Consider the following 15,724-nt stretch of genomic DNA (forward strand, 5'->3'; position numbering starts at 1 on the left):
AGTTTGGAATAGTGAGGCTGGCAAGCTGAGTCCGGAAAGGACAGTTTGGAAAGAAGAGCTTGGAAATGTAATTTTGGAATGGCAAGTTTGGAACTGTCAGTGGCAGCTGGTGAATATAAAACGGAGAGAAGGTCTGAGAAATTTCTCCCAGACACAAACATAGAGACAATGTTTTTTCTCTACATTTCAATTAGTCTCTTCCATCCATCCGTTCATTTGTCCATCTACGCATCTGTACATCTGTCTGATGTCAGGAATGCACTGGACACGTCTCACTGTGTGTGTGTGTGTGTGTGTGTGTGTGTGTGTGTGTGTGTGTGTGTGTGTGTGTTTAACTGTCTTAATTGTTTAATTAAGTGAGAGATTATATTGACTTTCTCCATAAAACATATTCATTATTACAGAGGAGAGGATCTTGATCAAAATAATTAAACGCTTAAATAAATAAATAAAAAATAAGATCATAAGACTATGTTGCAGATCAAGTAGTTCAGCACAGCCGTGATATTATTCACCATAACACAAATTTCAATCCAAAACAGAACACTTCAGAATGTGTTCTAAGAACTAAAGGCTGTATATTGATTAATAACATAACTGTAAATATAAGCTGCTTTACCTAAAAGAAGTAAGAATCTTAAAGGACTCATGTCCACTGATTCAGAAATCACTAACTCACTGGTTTAGTCAAATATCAAAGTCAAACATCTCCTGAATACTCATTAATCTGGTAGCTCATTAACTCTCTAATTTATTTATTAAGTCAATTCTACCAATAATTTCCCCAACAGTCTTTAACTTTTTCATTAATCACACTACATCACTTATTTGCAAATTAACTCACTCATTTACTAATTAAACAACTCACTCACTAACTAACTCATTGAGACACTTACTCGGTTATAAACTAATTAACTCACTTTTTAGCTATGATGTCTTAACAAATTAGGTCACTAACATGTTAACTAAATAACTAAGTAACTAACTCACCCACTCAGTAATGAATTAAACCATCTAATTACTTAATTAAATTATCTAATTAAACACACTCATTAACTAAGTCACTTGCTCAGGAAGTAATTAAACAATGAACTTATTTGTTAGCTAATTAACTAATCAATTACTTAACTATTTTGGCTACTGGCTCACTTGTTATGTAAATTAACTCACTAACGTTAACTAATTAAGTCACTAATTGATAAACTCATTAATCAACCTAAGAGAGTGAGAGTAAAGGTGATGACACTGTTGTTCTTGAAGATGAAGGTGATGAAGGTGATGATGGTGTTTGTTACCAGTGAGTGTTCTCCACTCCATCCTTCAGGTGGCAGGTTCCTCCATTCTGACAGGGGTTACTGATGCAGGCATGGATGGGTTCCTCACAGTCCTGACCCTGTGCACGCACACATACATGCGTCAGCTGATGGGTAATATTTCATTTATTATTATACACTGTATGTTTATATTGGACGTCACTTTATTTTGACAATAGATCTTGCTACTTATTGTCTTCTTCTACACAACAACTCTACAGCAAATGAAAAACGTTCTTAACTTTAATGTACATTAATGTTACTTCCAAGAAATTTTGAATCGGTTCTGTTGGTCAATTCATAATGAAATGTTCACTCAGTGTAAAGAACAGCCAAAGCTTTTAAAGGATTTAAAGAGAAAATGTTCTGAGTTAAAAGGTTTTCATACAGCAGTAACAGTACCTTATATCCGTACGGGCAGGTGCACCTGTAGAAGTCTATGGGGTGGTTGGTGCAGGTGCCATTGTTCTTACAAGGGTTTGATAGACATGGGTCACACTTCGCCTGGATACTGATTTCCACTGGACCTGCATTTGTGAGAGAGAGAGAGAGAGAGAGAGAGAGAGAGAGAGAGAGAGAGAGAACTTTTTTATGAGCTTTAAATACTCCTACACACATGCCGACACTCACATACAGTATAATCAGTATATAATTTTCCCAACTGACTGTGTCAGATTTGCTTCATACTTGCAGGAAATTGTGTCTTTGTGCTCAGTAGACAGTGCGCACTTGTATCTTCATTCTTTTTTCAGGTTTCAGATTTGAGTCAAAATTTAAAAAAATCCCAGCTCACCTATATTTTAATGTCTACCATTAAAATAATTCATACTACTGGCACCTTTCAGTCAACAAATGTACCGAATTATATAAATTAATTTGATTTTATGATAGAAAAACACACTATATTACTGTAAATTATATGTATTTTATATAGAAATAATACATTCTAGCAAACTCTTTAATACTTTGTTATAGTATTCAACAAAAGAAAAGTCAAAGCCTGCAGAAGTCAGAGCTTAACATTAGTAGGACATTATCTAGGATCAATAGTTTAAATATAAAACCTTATGAAACTTTGCATCTTTTTATGTAGCAATCATTTAAGGCAAGACATTTTTTCTCATGGTTTTGGCAAGCCATAAAATGTTGACCTGGGTAAAAGTTAAGGCCAAGCCCTCTTTTTAAAGCTTCTGTATCTCAAGATCTTAAGAAAGTACAAGATTAAAATTATACACACACTCTACTGGACACAATAACATTTCCTGAAAGCATTAAATCTGAGATGGTCAGTCAGGAGGCTTTTCATTACATGGACTGACCACACACATACATAAAAGGGCTAAAGGGGTAGAGAACACATGGGACAGTGTTCAAACTGTCTGAGGTCAAAGGTCACACGATAGGTCCAGAGGGGCAAGGCAGATGAAGGCGGTGGGGTTTTATTCATTTCAGGGTTGTGATTGGCTGCCTTACCTGGCACAGGAAAACCACAAGGCCCCGGCACCTCTATAAACGCACCAATCAAGTCATGTTAGAATAATGATGGGGCAGCTTTGCATTTCATGAATCTTATTATTAATGAATACTAAGACTTTGTTAACTTCTCTCAGACAGAGCCAAGTGACTGCAAACCCAAGATAAGGTAAAAGGGCTGCTTGTGGTCCTCACATATTAACTCTGTTACATCAGATGCATATCTGTGTTGTGTGTGTGTGTGTGTGTGACATACCTGTACAGGTAAATTTTTTGGAGGGCGTGGTCAGCAGGAGTTTATCGGCCATGTCTGCAGGTCCAGCGCAGCGGGCAATACCTGGCTCTTTATAGCCACTCTTCACCCACTCAGAGAGCCACTGCATTCCACAGTCACAGTACAGTGGATTTGCCCCCAGAGCACTGTAGTAAACACAGGTAAACAACAACAAACGGTAAGCAAACAAACACCAGCACAATACATCATAGTGCTCTGATGTAAGTGTTACTGGACCTATCTGTTGAATTAATTCAAACTGCGGTCCCACAGTAAAAAAACTATAAAAAAAAAAAAAGATGTATTTAGGCCTTAGATATTTACAAGGATTATGTTATGATCTAAGTAATACTTGTTTTTCAATGTTGTTGTTATTTATTTCAAAGTGAAGTTGAAAGATTTAGCCTTTTTTGAGTTTAATTTTTAAATAAAAAGAAACTATATACAAAAAATGCTGTCCCACGTTTTTATGTTATTATCAGAAAGAGTTTTAGTCCACAGGCGGAGTCTTATTTTAGCCATGCGCCTACAGTTTTTAGAGCAGGAAGTGAGACTGCATCCCTCATAGTCACAGGTTGAGCAGTTAGATCCCATTGTTTCAAAATAAATGTGTCCCAAAGTCTGAAAATTAGTGTGTAACATTAAGAATTGTCACTACCGAAACACATATTTTCTGCAATAAAAAACGTTTTGTGTTTTAATGAAAAATATTCTGATTTTGTGTGTGTACAACTGTTCAAAGCTGTCAGGTACTGACTAGCTCACAATTAACTAGAAAAATTACTACTGAAACATTGGGTAAAGCTTCAGTAGTGTTATAATCTTATTTTGTCACTACCAATACAATGTTCAATCATTTATTCTAATAAATTTAAAGTACAATTAAGGTATAGCGTTACTTAAAGCAAAAGGATTTTAGTCTAAAGTCCAGGTCACTTGAAAGCCCAAAAGCTGTTTTCAGCTGTGACTTTAAACCAATTTGACAGAATGATCCTAGTATATTTTTCAGAGTTCCCCCACTGCCCCTATGAGTGTGCCTGTTTCTTCCCCTGTGCCATGTGCACATGTGCTTTTTAGCCATGTACTCTTGTTATTGTTTTGGTTCCCTTGCCCTGCCCTTTTCCCGCCTTCCCTATTAGGATTCCCACCTGTTTGTAGTTCCTGTCTCCTCCCTTTCCCTGGCGTTCCTTATTGTTTCCAGCTATATCTAGCCCTTTGCTTCAGTCCTTGGTAGTCCAGTCTACGTTGTTATGAGCAATGGTTATCTGTCTGCCCTGAGTTTGGTTTGCTCTATGTGTTTCTTGGTTAAAAGTTGTGTAGTTTGCTATTTGGTATCTTTCTCAGTGTTTGCGCTAGTTTGTTTTTGTTTATTAAAGTTTGCTCACAAATACATCCAGCCTCATTACTCTCCATGACAGCGTTACGCAACTGACAATGACACGCAACAATGGAAACATTGCCATAGTGACAGTGTTATGGAAAAACAGATGATTATCAGAGGACAGCTTTAGCAGTGTTGATTGTTTATTTAAGGTGTAATAAAGTCAGAAGGATGCTCTGTACTGTACTGTGATCCTGGACTTTAATAATGTTTGCAGTCACAGTTTAAAGATGTAAGGGATGTACAAATGTACAGTACTTAATTCTGCCTGTGCTACTTGATTACTCCACTGCTACAGCTGAAGGCAAAAGTTGAGAAAATGAAATTGGAACGTTCCACTGGCTGCCACTAGCAGTGGAAGACTTTTCCATTAAAAACAACAGAAGAGCCATTTTACTGTCGACCGCCTACCATCATAATATAACCACAGCACTAGGGATTTCAGTACAGTGTTGACAAACATATGCATAGGATATACACAATAAAAACAATCCACTAAGTTTATTTTTTTACTTTTTTTTAAAAAAATAACCCAAGAATTTTATTTTGACCAAATGAATGCATACTTTATTGATTATTATTGTAACTGATTATAATAATTTCAAAATTGTGTTCTGTTTCCAACTAATAACTGAATAATGCAGGAACTGTTACATTTCATTTGATGCAAATTTAAATCGTTAAACAATTAGTTTAAATAAATAAACCATTTAAATAAGTGTATAATCACTTACAGGTGAGAGAGAGAGGAAAGGTCTTTAAAAGCCCCTTCAGGAATTACTGCAATGTCGTTGCCATGGAGAGAGCTGCAGAGAGAGAGTGAGTGAGGATGGACGATATGGAAAATGTAAAACATCACAATACTTACAGACATTTACATTATACACAATATTTACCACATTATTTGTGTTTCTGTGGTTTGAAGTAGGAACAGGCAAAATTCACCAACAAAACATTTAAAAATAGACTACGAGTATAATAAATTTGCTTTACTCTAAACTGCTGGAACTATTTTTCTCTTTATATTTGAAACAATTTGCAGGGTTTTGTAGCTTTAATTTTTTCTTTACTCTATACAAAATGTTCAAGAAAAACAGTTAATCACTGGTATTCTATCATGAAAAATGTGTTGTAAAGTTATTTATAATAATAATAATAACAACAATAATAAATGTGTATTTAAACAGCGCTTTTCATTTTAGTCACATAATCCTAAAGTGCTTTACACTGGAATATATGTAAAACTAAAATAGATCAAATAAATAAGGAGAACAGAAGGGCCCTAAAACAGAGCCTTATGGGACACCACATTGCATTCTATGTTTGGAAAATTCCTGTTACAGTAACAGTAACATAAAATTATACTGACCGTCCTACAATGAGTCTATCACAGACTCCATAACAGCTAAACCAGAGGAGATAGCAAGCTGCACTCACAGTAATCGGAGAGATTTGAGTCCGTCGAAGGCTTTTGCTGGAATACACCTCAGTCTGTTGTAGCTTAAGATTCTGTCATTAGACATTAATGTTACAATACAGTACAGCCCAAACATATACTCACATATGCATACACATACATGCATGCATACACATACAAATGCAAACTTAAACTTGTATATATGCAAATCAGAGCTTCTATTAGCCAGCAAGTGCAGTTATTTCACTGGTAAAACCTCTGCAAGACCAGCAAATTAAAATCTCACCAGACACAATGTCCAGGAAAAAATACTTGTTCCAAGTCCATTTAAAAATAAGTAAAATCCTCCCCCTGCTGTCCTCTATATGCAGAAGAGACCCTTTCAAAGTGGTTCACGCTAACTGATGTCATGAATGTACATAAGAAACTGTTATGAAGTCCTAAAACTGGAGTTTAAAAGTGTTCAAAAAAATAACAGCAGTGCTGAAATATTTTATGCTGTTTTGTGTTTAGAACATTACTACAGTTTTCTATAAAAATTTGATTTTCAACAAAGGAACTCATCATTTTGGCTCAGGGCAGCCCTCTAGTGTCTGACCAACCAGAAGACATTGCTGAGCGGCAATTCTCCTTACTAGAATTTCTCTGATGTTACAAAAATTACGAACTGTTCACAAGCACATTCCATGATACACATGCAATAATTGTAAACACATTTGTAATAGTAATAATAATAATAATAATTAAGACACTCACAGTGTTAGCAGCTCAGACACGTTACTGTAGCTGTAGTTGGACAGCGTGCTGATTAGATTATTACTCAAATCGCTGCAAAAAACACACAAACATATACACACATGGTGCTGCTTACAAACACAGACACACACTGAATAAAACAATAGTCAAGTACAATAACAATATAATATAATATAATATAATATAATATAATATAATTTTAGCACAAGATACTGCACACTTTATTTCACATATTACATAGTATAATACAGTATAATTATATACTATAATGCAATTATATATACACATATACACACACACACACACACACACACATACATATATATATATATATATATATATATACATTATTTAAAATGTATGTTATTTAAAATATAAATAATATATTTTTATATTATAATTGACTATAATTAATAGTAATTCTCCAAATTTGAAATCCTGGCAAGTGAAATCATTACTAGCAAAATAACTAATTTCTCTTATTTCTCTTTTTGAGATAAAATATGTTTTATATACTTACAATATATAATTTCCACATGAATAAAATAAATGCACACAATTACTTCCAAAGACTAAAGCATGCTAAATCATGTAAAAGTGGAGACATTTTTGTTTTTGCTAAATCCTTTTAAGAGTACTTGAGCAAGATTAATACATTTTTAAAGACGTAACCTACACATCTCTGCTACAAATAAAAAAAAATAAATTTAATTCCAGCTCCTACCGTCTATGAACAGTTCAGCCAAAAGCATAGCAAATGCCCATGTGCAAATGCCCCCCCCATAACTGTAACAGACTGAGGGGCATGTTGTAACAGTTGCTAAAAAGCCTAGTAAACTGATGTAAACTGAATTAAATCAATAAAGCTCTATTGTTTTTTAATGTAAGACAGCAGCAAGGGGGAGATTCAAATAATATACAGAGATTATGAAACACTTCTAATGAAAAGAATTTACTATTATGGTATAAAACAGTCTTCATAGTAAACCTGGAGAAATATCTGTCTGACTTCTGTGAACTTTCGCAGACGACGTTGCTCTGAGAACACAAAATGACTAAATGTTCTACTGGAATCTGTTTACCTCCATGTTGCATTTTACCCTGTGCTTCTTTGTGTCCTGCTCTCCTCTGTATTTTATGTTATTCATGTGAAAATGATCAAGACCTTTAAATTAAAGAGTAAGTTGATAACACTTCATAACAACAGGACCTAATAAACAATAACTTAAAAACTTTCGAATAGCTTGTTAATGAGAGTTAACAACACTCTGTAGATTACAGATTACAGAATAAAAACAAGTTAAAGACTGAAACATGCAGCAGGATGTGAGGCAGTCACATGACCATGCAGCCTTTAATGAAGCCTGTTAATGAAGCATTATTAACAACCAGCATGGGACCAATAGCATTAATGTAGAGCATTCATATTCAATCTCCCATGCTCAGTTTCTAAAATCAATAAATTAATAAGACACTTTACACTGTAAAAAGATAAAAAAATCCAGCAGCAGGGCTGGAAGACTAAAACCCGCTAATTAACAGTAAAAGTATGTTTTCTCAACAACGGTAAAAATCTGTAAAATTACAGTCATTTAATTTCAACAATTTCACTAGTTCAAATCGTTATTCACACATACAGTATTTACCATAATAACAGTAACAGTGCTAAACTACACTACATATGTGGGAATGCATAAGTGGTTTAAATATAACAATACAATTATGGTCCTTTAGGAAGAAATTCAGTATATTATGGTATCTGAAATTGTTTATTTTAATACAATTCAGAATTTTTAAAAATAATATAACTGAAGTACACAGTAGGGGATAATGACAATAATAGCTATACTTTTTAATTCTCACATTTGTAAATAGCTTAAAAATTTTGTTTTGGCTCAAAGAAAATTGTGCAAACCTTACTGTTTATAATAATAGATTATAATTGACTCTAACACAATAAAATGGATAAATTAGCATATATAAAAATAAGTTTATTTTTTGGAATTTTCACTTTTTTAAGTCACGTTATAAAATGAAACTGCCTTATTTGATAGTCAGATAATTTCATTTTTATTTTTCAGGAAATAAATTAAAATAAGCAAAATTAGCTGACTAAGGAACAAGACCCTTAATATTTCTAGATAGATAAAATTAGGTAAAATGAGGAAAAATGTCTGGAAATAGGTGAAGTAATCTTGATGACTGCCCTTAGTGAGATAGGACTTTTTTCACTAAGACTGGAAGAATGGAATGAAAGAGTAAATGTAAAGAGGTCAGTTTGATGTGAAGGGGATGTTAATGTGGGAGCATTAGAAGGGCTGTGATTAGCCTTTTGTAATTAATGAGGCTGTGCGCAATCACTGGTACGTACATGAGCGTGAGGGCTTTATAGTTGGAGAGCTCCAGAGGAACCTGGGTGAACTGGTTTCCATCCAGATATCTATCAGAAACACAGCACACACAGAGGAAATAGCACATTAGCAACAACCACAACGGCTAAAAGAAGAGAAGAAAGACAGACTGTGAGGGGATACGCTCCACTATGAAGAGACACTGGTGTAATTAAACAGGTTTTACGTTCTGCTTGTCACAATCTGATAAACATCATTAAACAGACTGAATGGGAGTTTATTTTTATATGGTTGTGAATATAGTGGCTTTAAACAGCACACATACACTCAGACAGTGTGTTTCTGTATACACATACAGTACTGTGAGTCTATCTGAGACAATGATCTGTTAAGCTGTTTATGTGCACAGTTCTACATTCTACTTGAATGCTAATAAGCACAAATAGATTTTAATACATCATGTGATACTCCTCTGGAAAAGATTGGTTTGGAGAAAAATTAATTCAAGAGACAACACTGCAGCGACACTGATGTGGTGGTGATGTGTTAGTGTGTGCTGTGCTGGAACGAGTGGATCAGACACAACAGTACTGCAGGAGCTTCTAAACACAGTGTCCACTCACGGTCCACTTTATTAGGCCTTGTTGGTCCACCTTGTAGATGTAAAGTCAGAGACAGTAGCTCATCTTTTGTTGCACAGTTTGTGTTAGTCATCCTCTAGTCCTTCATCAGTGGTCACAGGATGCTGCCCACAGGACACTGTTGGCTGAATATTTTTGGGTGGTGAACTATTCTTAGTCCAGCAGTGACACTGAGGTGTTTAAGAACTCCAGCAGCACTGCTGTGTCTGATCCACTCATATCAGCACAACACACTCTAACGCATCACCACCACGTCAGTGTCACTGCACTATTGTCACACCTGCTCTGTGGTGGTCCTGCCCATTGAAAAACAGCGTGAAAGGGGGCTAACAACAGATGGATTACAGTCTGTAATTGTAGAACTACAAAGTACACCTACATGGTAAGTCAAGCAGTTAAAATGGACAATTAATGTAGAAACAAGGAGGTGTGATAATGAAGTGGCTGGCCGGCGTACATACACATACACACACACATATATGTATACTCATATGTAGACACATATATCCACTCACAGTTCAGTAACGTCTTTAGGAATTCCTTTGGGTAAAACCTTCAGTCCTTTATTACTACAGCGAACCACAGTGTCCAAACATGAACACTCAGCTGGACACCGAGCCAATGGAGAACAGCTATTCTCATCATTACCTACACACACACACAGATAGGAGTTTAAGCACAGTCTTGATATAAAAACAAAGCCAGACATTCAAAAAAGCATGTGTGTGTTATTGTAAGATTGTGAAAGTTTATTTAAGCTTAGCTAACTCAGCTCTATGCTCCACTTAGCATGATAGATTTTTATCACTGTAGCACTTTAAACCTTGTTTAAGGACAAAAACCCACCAACCTGACACACTGTGCAGTAATATTCTGCAATATTATAGTCAAAATCAGAGCAGTGTGATGTTTAGTTATTTAACAAAACCTGAGAAAACATGACTGATACCAACATCAATAGGAAAATGTTAAATAAATAACACCAAATACCAAAACAAATAAAGATCATATATTCAGCACAGACTGTCCTGAATGTTAAAGCCTACTAGATGTTTTATATAAATTTATTACTTAAATAAATAAAGATCTGGTAAATAGTGCTACAAATACAAAAGACATTTTGGAAAAGTAACGCTATAAATAAAATCCTATTTGGTGAATAACACTATAAACAAAAAATCATCTGGGTAAATAAAACTATACATATAAATCTACACACAAGTCATTTACACTATAAATAAATACCTTTTGGGTAAAAATATTTAGCTAAATAACAATATAAATTAAACATTTGGGGTAAAAAAAAACCTTTAAAATCTACTGGGTAAATAAAACTGTAAATTATCATTTATTTGCTAAATAACACTAGAAATAAAATTATTTCAGGTAAATAATACAATAAAATACTATAACAAAAATGTATTGGAAATTATAAACAAAACATCTACTAGGAAATAAGACTATAACTAAAAAACTATTAGGAAAGTAATGCTATAAATAAAAATGTATTAGCTAAATAACACAATAAATAAAGCTCTGTTGGGTAAATAATTCTCGGAATTCCATAATTTAGCAGAATAATGTTGTGATATTGTATTCTGGGATAATTACAGAATAATGTTTTGTACTTAGTGATTAATTAACTGAGTGGATTAAGCTCTCTAGTAAGTACAGCTGACTGCTGAGCTGAGAGTGTTCGTACCATCCTCACAGGCGAAGTCCTGCGCAGCCACATCTTGTATTGGGATTTCCTTCAAGAAGTAGGGGTTCTGACAGCGCGGGTTTCCTGTAACGATCCTTTTCTTCCTCAGCCACTCGCCCAGCCATGCCAGGTGACAGTTACAGTTAAATGGGTTGGCCAGCAGATTACTGTCACACACAAAATATACACTTATTAACCACAATCCACAATCCAATTTAGTCTACAAACTCAATACCTTACTAACGGTCCCACCTGAGAGAATATATATATATATATAATATATATATATATATATATATATATAGTCAACTGCAGAATTATTAGCACCTTTCATGAAAATGCTCAAAAATCAATATATTAAATAAAAAAGCAATTAGTGATACATCAGGCAAAAATATTCTTTGTGACTTCACTTGTGGAATTCATGAATCATATCTGTCTGCGGGTCTCAGGTGCTTTTCAATGTGCAGTGCCCTCCACAAATTTTGGCACCCCTGGTAAATATGAGCAATTCTTATATTCTTAATTACTCAGTCGTTTTGATCTTTCATTCAAATATTATCAAAAACTAACCTTTATTTAAGGTATAATGCTTGAAAGAATTTTTTTTTTCAGAAAAATCTTGTCATGAAAAAAATATTTTTTTTTAAATCTATGTGTCACAATTATTGGCACCCTTAGAAATTCCTAAGAGTGAAATCTAACTGAAGTATATTCTTATTCATATTTTTTGTTTTAAGTTCACTTGAGTGATTAGGAACACCTAAATGGTCAGCCATGACTTTGTGATTCACTGGGGAGTATATAAGAGATGAAACATAGACTAAATTCTCTCAGTCAGTCATCCATCGTTATGAGAAAGACCAGAGAATACAGCAGTGATGTGCGTCAAAAAGTTTTGGAGCTACACAAGGCAGGAAATGGCTACAAGAAAATTGTTGAAAATGCAGGAGATGTTAAGAATCTGCTGGGAAGAGGGTGTATGTTTGTACTGACCCCATGCACAGTTAGGAGGATATTTTAAGTGGACAAAGAATCTCCAAGGATCACAGATGGGGAATTGCAGAAATTTATTAGCTCTAGGGGTCACAAAGTCTTATCTGAATACGTGGTATCACAGACTCCATCAGGTACCAGCAGAAATAAAATCGAAACCTGACTGTCTCAGCCAGGAAGCTTAAACTGGGCCATTGTTTGGATCTTCCAGAGGGAAAATGATCCAAAGCATGCCTCAAAATCAACACAAACATGGTTCACTGACAAGAGAATTAAGGTTTTGCCATGGCCACTCCAGTCCCCTGACCTAAACCCCATAGAAAACCTGTGGGTTGAGCTGAAGAGGAGAGTCCACAGCATGGACCTCAGAATCTGAAGTATCTGGGGAGCTTCTGTATGGGGAAATGGTCCCAGGTCACTTGCCATACGTTCTCCAGTCTCATTAATCATTGTCGGAGAAAACTCAGAGCTGTTATCTTTGCAAAGAGAGGCTGTTCAAAGTTTTAAATGAAGGGGTGCCGATAATTGTGACACAAACAGATTTGAGAAAAGTATTCAGTTCCTGATAAAATTTTTTTTTTTTTCAATCGTTGTACTTGTGTATAAAAAAGGCCAGATTTTTGTTTGTATTTTGAAGGACAGACCAAAAGTATAAGCAATACAGAATGTTTTCACCCTCTTTCTGGCGAACTTTCAACCACCCCATGCTTTTCCAACTTTAGTATCATACTGAATGTGCTTAACAGTCATTTAGACTGCTAACGTTTTTATAACCATTTCCTAATCTTTGCATTTCCACAACCTTCTTTGATTCTTTAGTTTTTGATGACACATTTTACATGTGTGTAAACTCATTTTTATACCTCAGGGCTACAGGAAATGGTCATGGACAACAATGGAGTTCCTGGAAACTAGGACGAAGTTTATTTTCCCAAAGATGCTCATTTCTTTGGTTTTATTATAAAACATTTTGAGGGGTGCAAATACTTTTGTCCCTTATGTTTTTGAAAGCATACACCGTTCTTAAAAATAAGGAAAGATTTGTATTAAATAAATAGTAAGCAATTTCTTCAAATATTTTTATAATTTAAACAAGAAGAAAGAGTGTGTACTCACAGTGTGGAGAGAGAGTGGAGTGTGTCGAAGGCTCCTGGGGCGATAGAGGTGATCAGGTTATCATAGAGAGAGAGCAGCCGTACTGAACTCAGACCAGTGAAGCTGCTATTACTGACACAGCTTATCTTATTACTGCGTAACATCCTACACACACACACACACACACACACACACACACACACACACACGTACATTAGAATAGAAAAAACTAAACAGTGTCCTGAGGATGATTTACCAATGAGCTTCATAGCACCAGCAGGCAAAACGAGTTCTGAATCTGATCAGGCTGGCTTTACGGAGTGAAACTTTCATGCAACTGGGTGCATGTTGTAAGTTGCATGCAACATAACTGCTGTGCAACTTAACGGTTACACAAAGCAATTCAAAGTCATATACATGTTATTTACATATTCATATTTACATCACTTCTATTATCTTTGCATAATTCCAGCTGATATTTGGTAGTTTATAGTTGCAGTTTGTATATAGTATGGTAGTAGTATGGCAAATATGTACAGAAAATCATGACTATTTTGTGGTCAAGGAAACTGACAAAATAGAAAACCATCAACCTTTCATAGAGTGATCTTCTTTACCACCATCCTGTAAATCATCTTCTGTTTTATTTTCTTTTTCGACTAATCCAGTAAAATCAATCATTTGAAACAATGTGATGATGTGATCATGTCATGTGTTCTCAACTGTTTCATTAAACGTCTTCCACAAAGTTGAGGTGGTTGCAGCTGTTGCAGAGTTTCAAGTGAGCTGCAAGATGCAATTTAGTTTCATGTCCGTTTCAAGCAACTAAAGCTGCACATAAGTTTTACTGTGTAAAGCCAGCCTAAGTTGCATAATGTAAAAGTCCTTTTAACAAGTTTCATGAATCAGCCTATCAAAACCAAAGCCATAATACATTACATGACTATATCACACAACATCATTTCAAACAATTGTCTAATGGAAATTAAATAAAACACCTCTTTAGGTGCCCCCTAAAAGTACACAGAGCTCAGACACATTTGGGATATATAGAATTTATATCATAATAGAAGGGGAAAGTGACATGTTCCCTGATGGACTGAATACAGGATGAATGAGATAAGTACAACCTCAAAAAGAGTGTGAAAAATAGATCGATAGATAGACAGTTAGATAGATAGACAGATAGATAGATAGATAGATACAATTACATCTGAAAAAAGTTATACAAAGGCAATAATTTAAATTAATAATGTTAACACTACAGCACTGTCAGGTAACTGAGCTAGAACAGAAGCCACATCACCCCCTAGACTTCCTTTAGCATATTACATATCTGTCAGAATGACCGTGTGGATCATATGAACATTATAGTGCATTATAAAGCAAACACATTAGCTATTTTTCCATAATCTATACTGTTACCAACTAATCATATCAGCTAATTATATTTCTAAGATGACCAGGATTTTTTAAATCTTCTTTTAATCTGGAACAATCTAGAAATGTAATCGTTTATACGATATTTTTCACAGTAATGGACTCTCTTTCTTTCTCTCTCTCTCTCTCTCTCACTCTCTTGAGAGTTATCCTACAGCAGATGTAGATGTATCCACACAGTGACCTTCTGGCTGGAGGCCTGCAGTGAGAGAACTTTCACCACCACCAGACTCACTCATGATTTATGACTCTGACATTTAAGATCTAATGACTACAGTCACCCAGCTGTGAGTGTCTGCATATGTACATGTCTGTTTGAGAAACTAAAGTTTAACTAAAGAACCAAACAGTTCCTAAAGAAGAACCATATGGTTCCTAAAGGAGAACCATACAGTTCCTAGAAGAGAATCACACAGTTGTTCCCAATGGAGAACCATATAGTTTCTAAAGGACAATCACATGATTTCTAAAAGAGAACTACACAGGTGTTTCTAAAAGAGAACCACATAGTTCCTGAAGGAGAACCACACAGTTCCTAAAATTATACAATTGATCATATAGTTCATCTTGAGTTCCTTAAAAGTTCCTCTGGTAGAAACAAGTTCCTGAAAAGCACCTTAAGCGAGTGTGTCGTACTCACAGTGTTCTCAGGCCTGTTAGACCCTTCAGCATGCCGTAGTGAATGTTCTCCAGACGGTTGCTAGTCAGAACAAGTTCATTAACACCAGCAGCTCCTTCAAATGTTCCCTCCTCGATATCACTGATCTTATTACTGCTCAGATTACTGATCAACACACCAGTCAGCATGTGCAGTATGGAGTAACAAAGATAACAGAGAAAGAACAGACAGATGAACACAGAGATGATTTCTCTTAAATAGTGACT

General features: G+C 35.1%; 1 protein-coding gene across 3 annotated transcripts in view; it reads right to left on the reverse strand.

The window, feature by feature from the left end:
• Positions 1-15,724, reverse strand: part of slit2 (slit homolog 2 (Drosophila)) — a 99,775-nt gene that overhangs the window by 15,117 nt on the left and 68,934 nt on the right. For 2 of the 3 annotated variants that reach the window (XM_036583839.1, XM_036583838.1), the window contains 11 exons: positions 15,480-15,623; positions 13,421-13,564; positions 11,309-11,475; positions 10,122-10,254; positions 8,986-9,054; positions 6,615-6,686; positions 5,879-5,950; positions 5,176-5,247; positions 3,043-3,206; positions 1,716-1,840; positions 1,296-1,393 (listed from right to left, as the gene is read on the reverse strand). In XM_036583839.1, coding sequence (XP_036439732.1) covers positions 1,296-1,393; positions 1,716-1,840; positions 3,043-3,206; positions 5,176-5,247; positions 5,879-5,950; positions 6,615-6,686; positions 8,986-9,054; positions 10,122-10,254; positions 11,309-11,475; positions 13,421-13,564; positions 15,480-15,623 — 1,260 coding nt within the window. The remainder of the gene's footprint in view (positions 1-1,295; positions 1,394-1,715; positions 1,841-3,042; positions 3,207-5,175; positions 5,248-5,878; positions 5,951-6,614; positions 6,687-8,985; positions 9,055-10,121; positions 10,255-11,308; positions 11,476-13,420; positions 13,565-15,479; positions 15,624-15,724) is intronic. The other variant, XM_036583840.1, reaches the window with a different exon arrangement.

The sequence above is a fragment of the Colossoma macropomum genome, unplaced genomic scaffold (genome assembly GCF_904425465.1).
Source record: "Colossoma macropomum unplaced genomic scaffold, Colossoma_macropomum, whole genome shotgun sequence".
Lineage (NCBI taxonomy): Eukaryota > Metazoa > Chordata > Actinopteri > Characiformes > Serrasalmidae > Colossoma > Colossoma macropomum.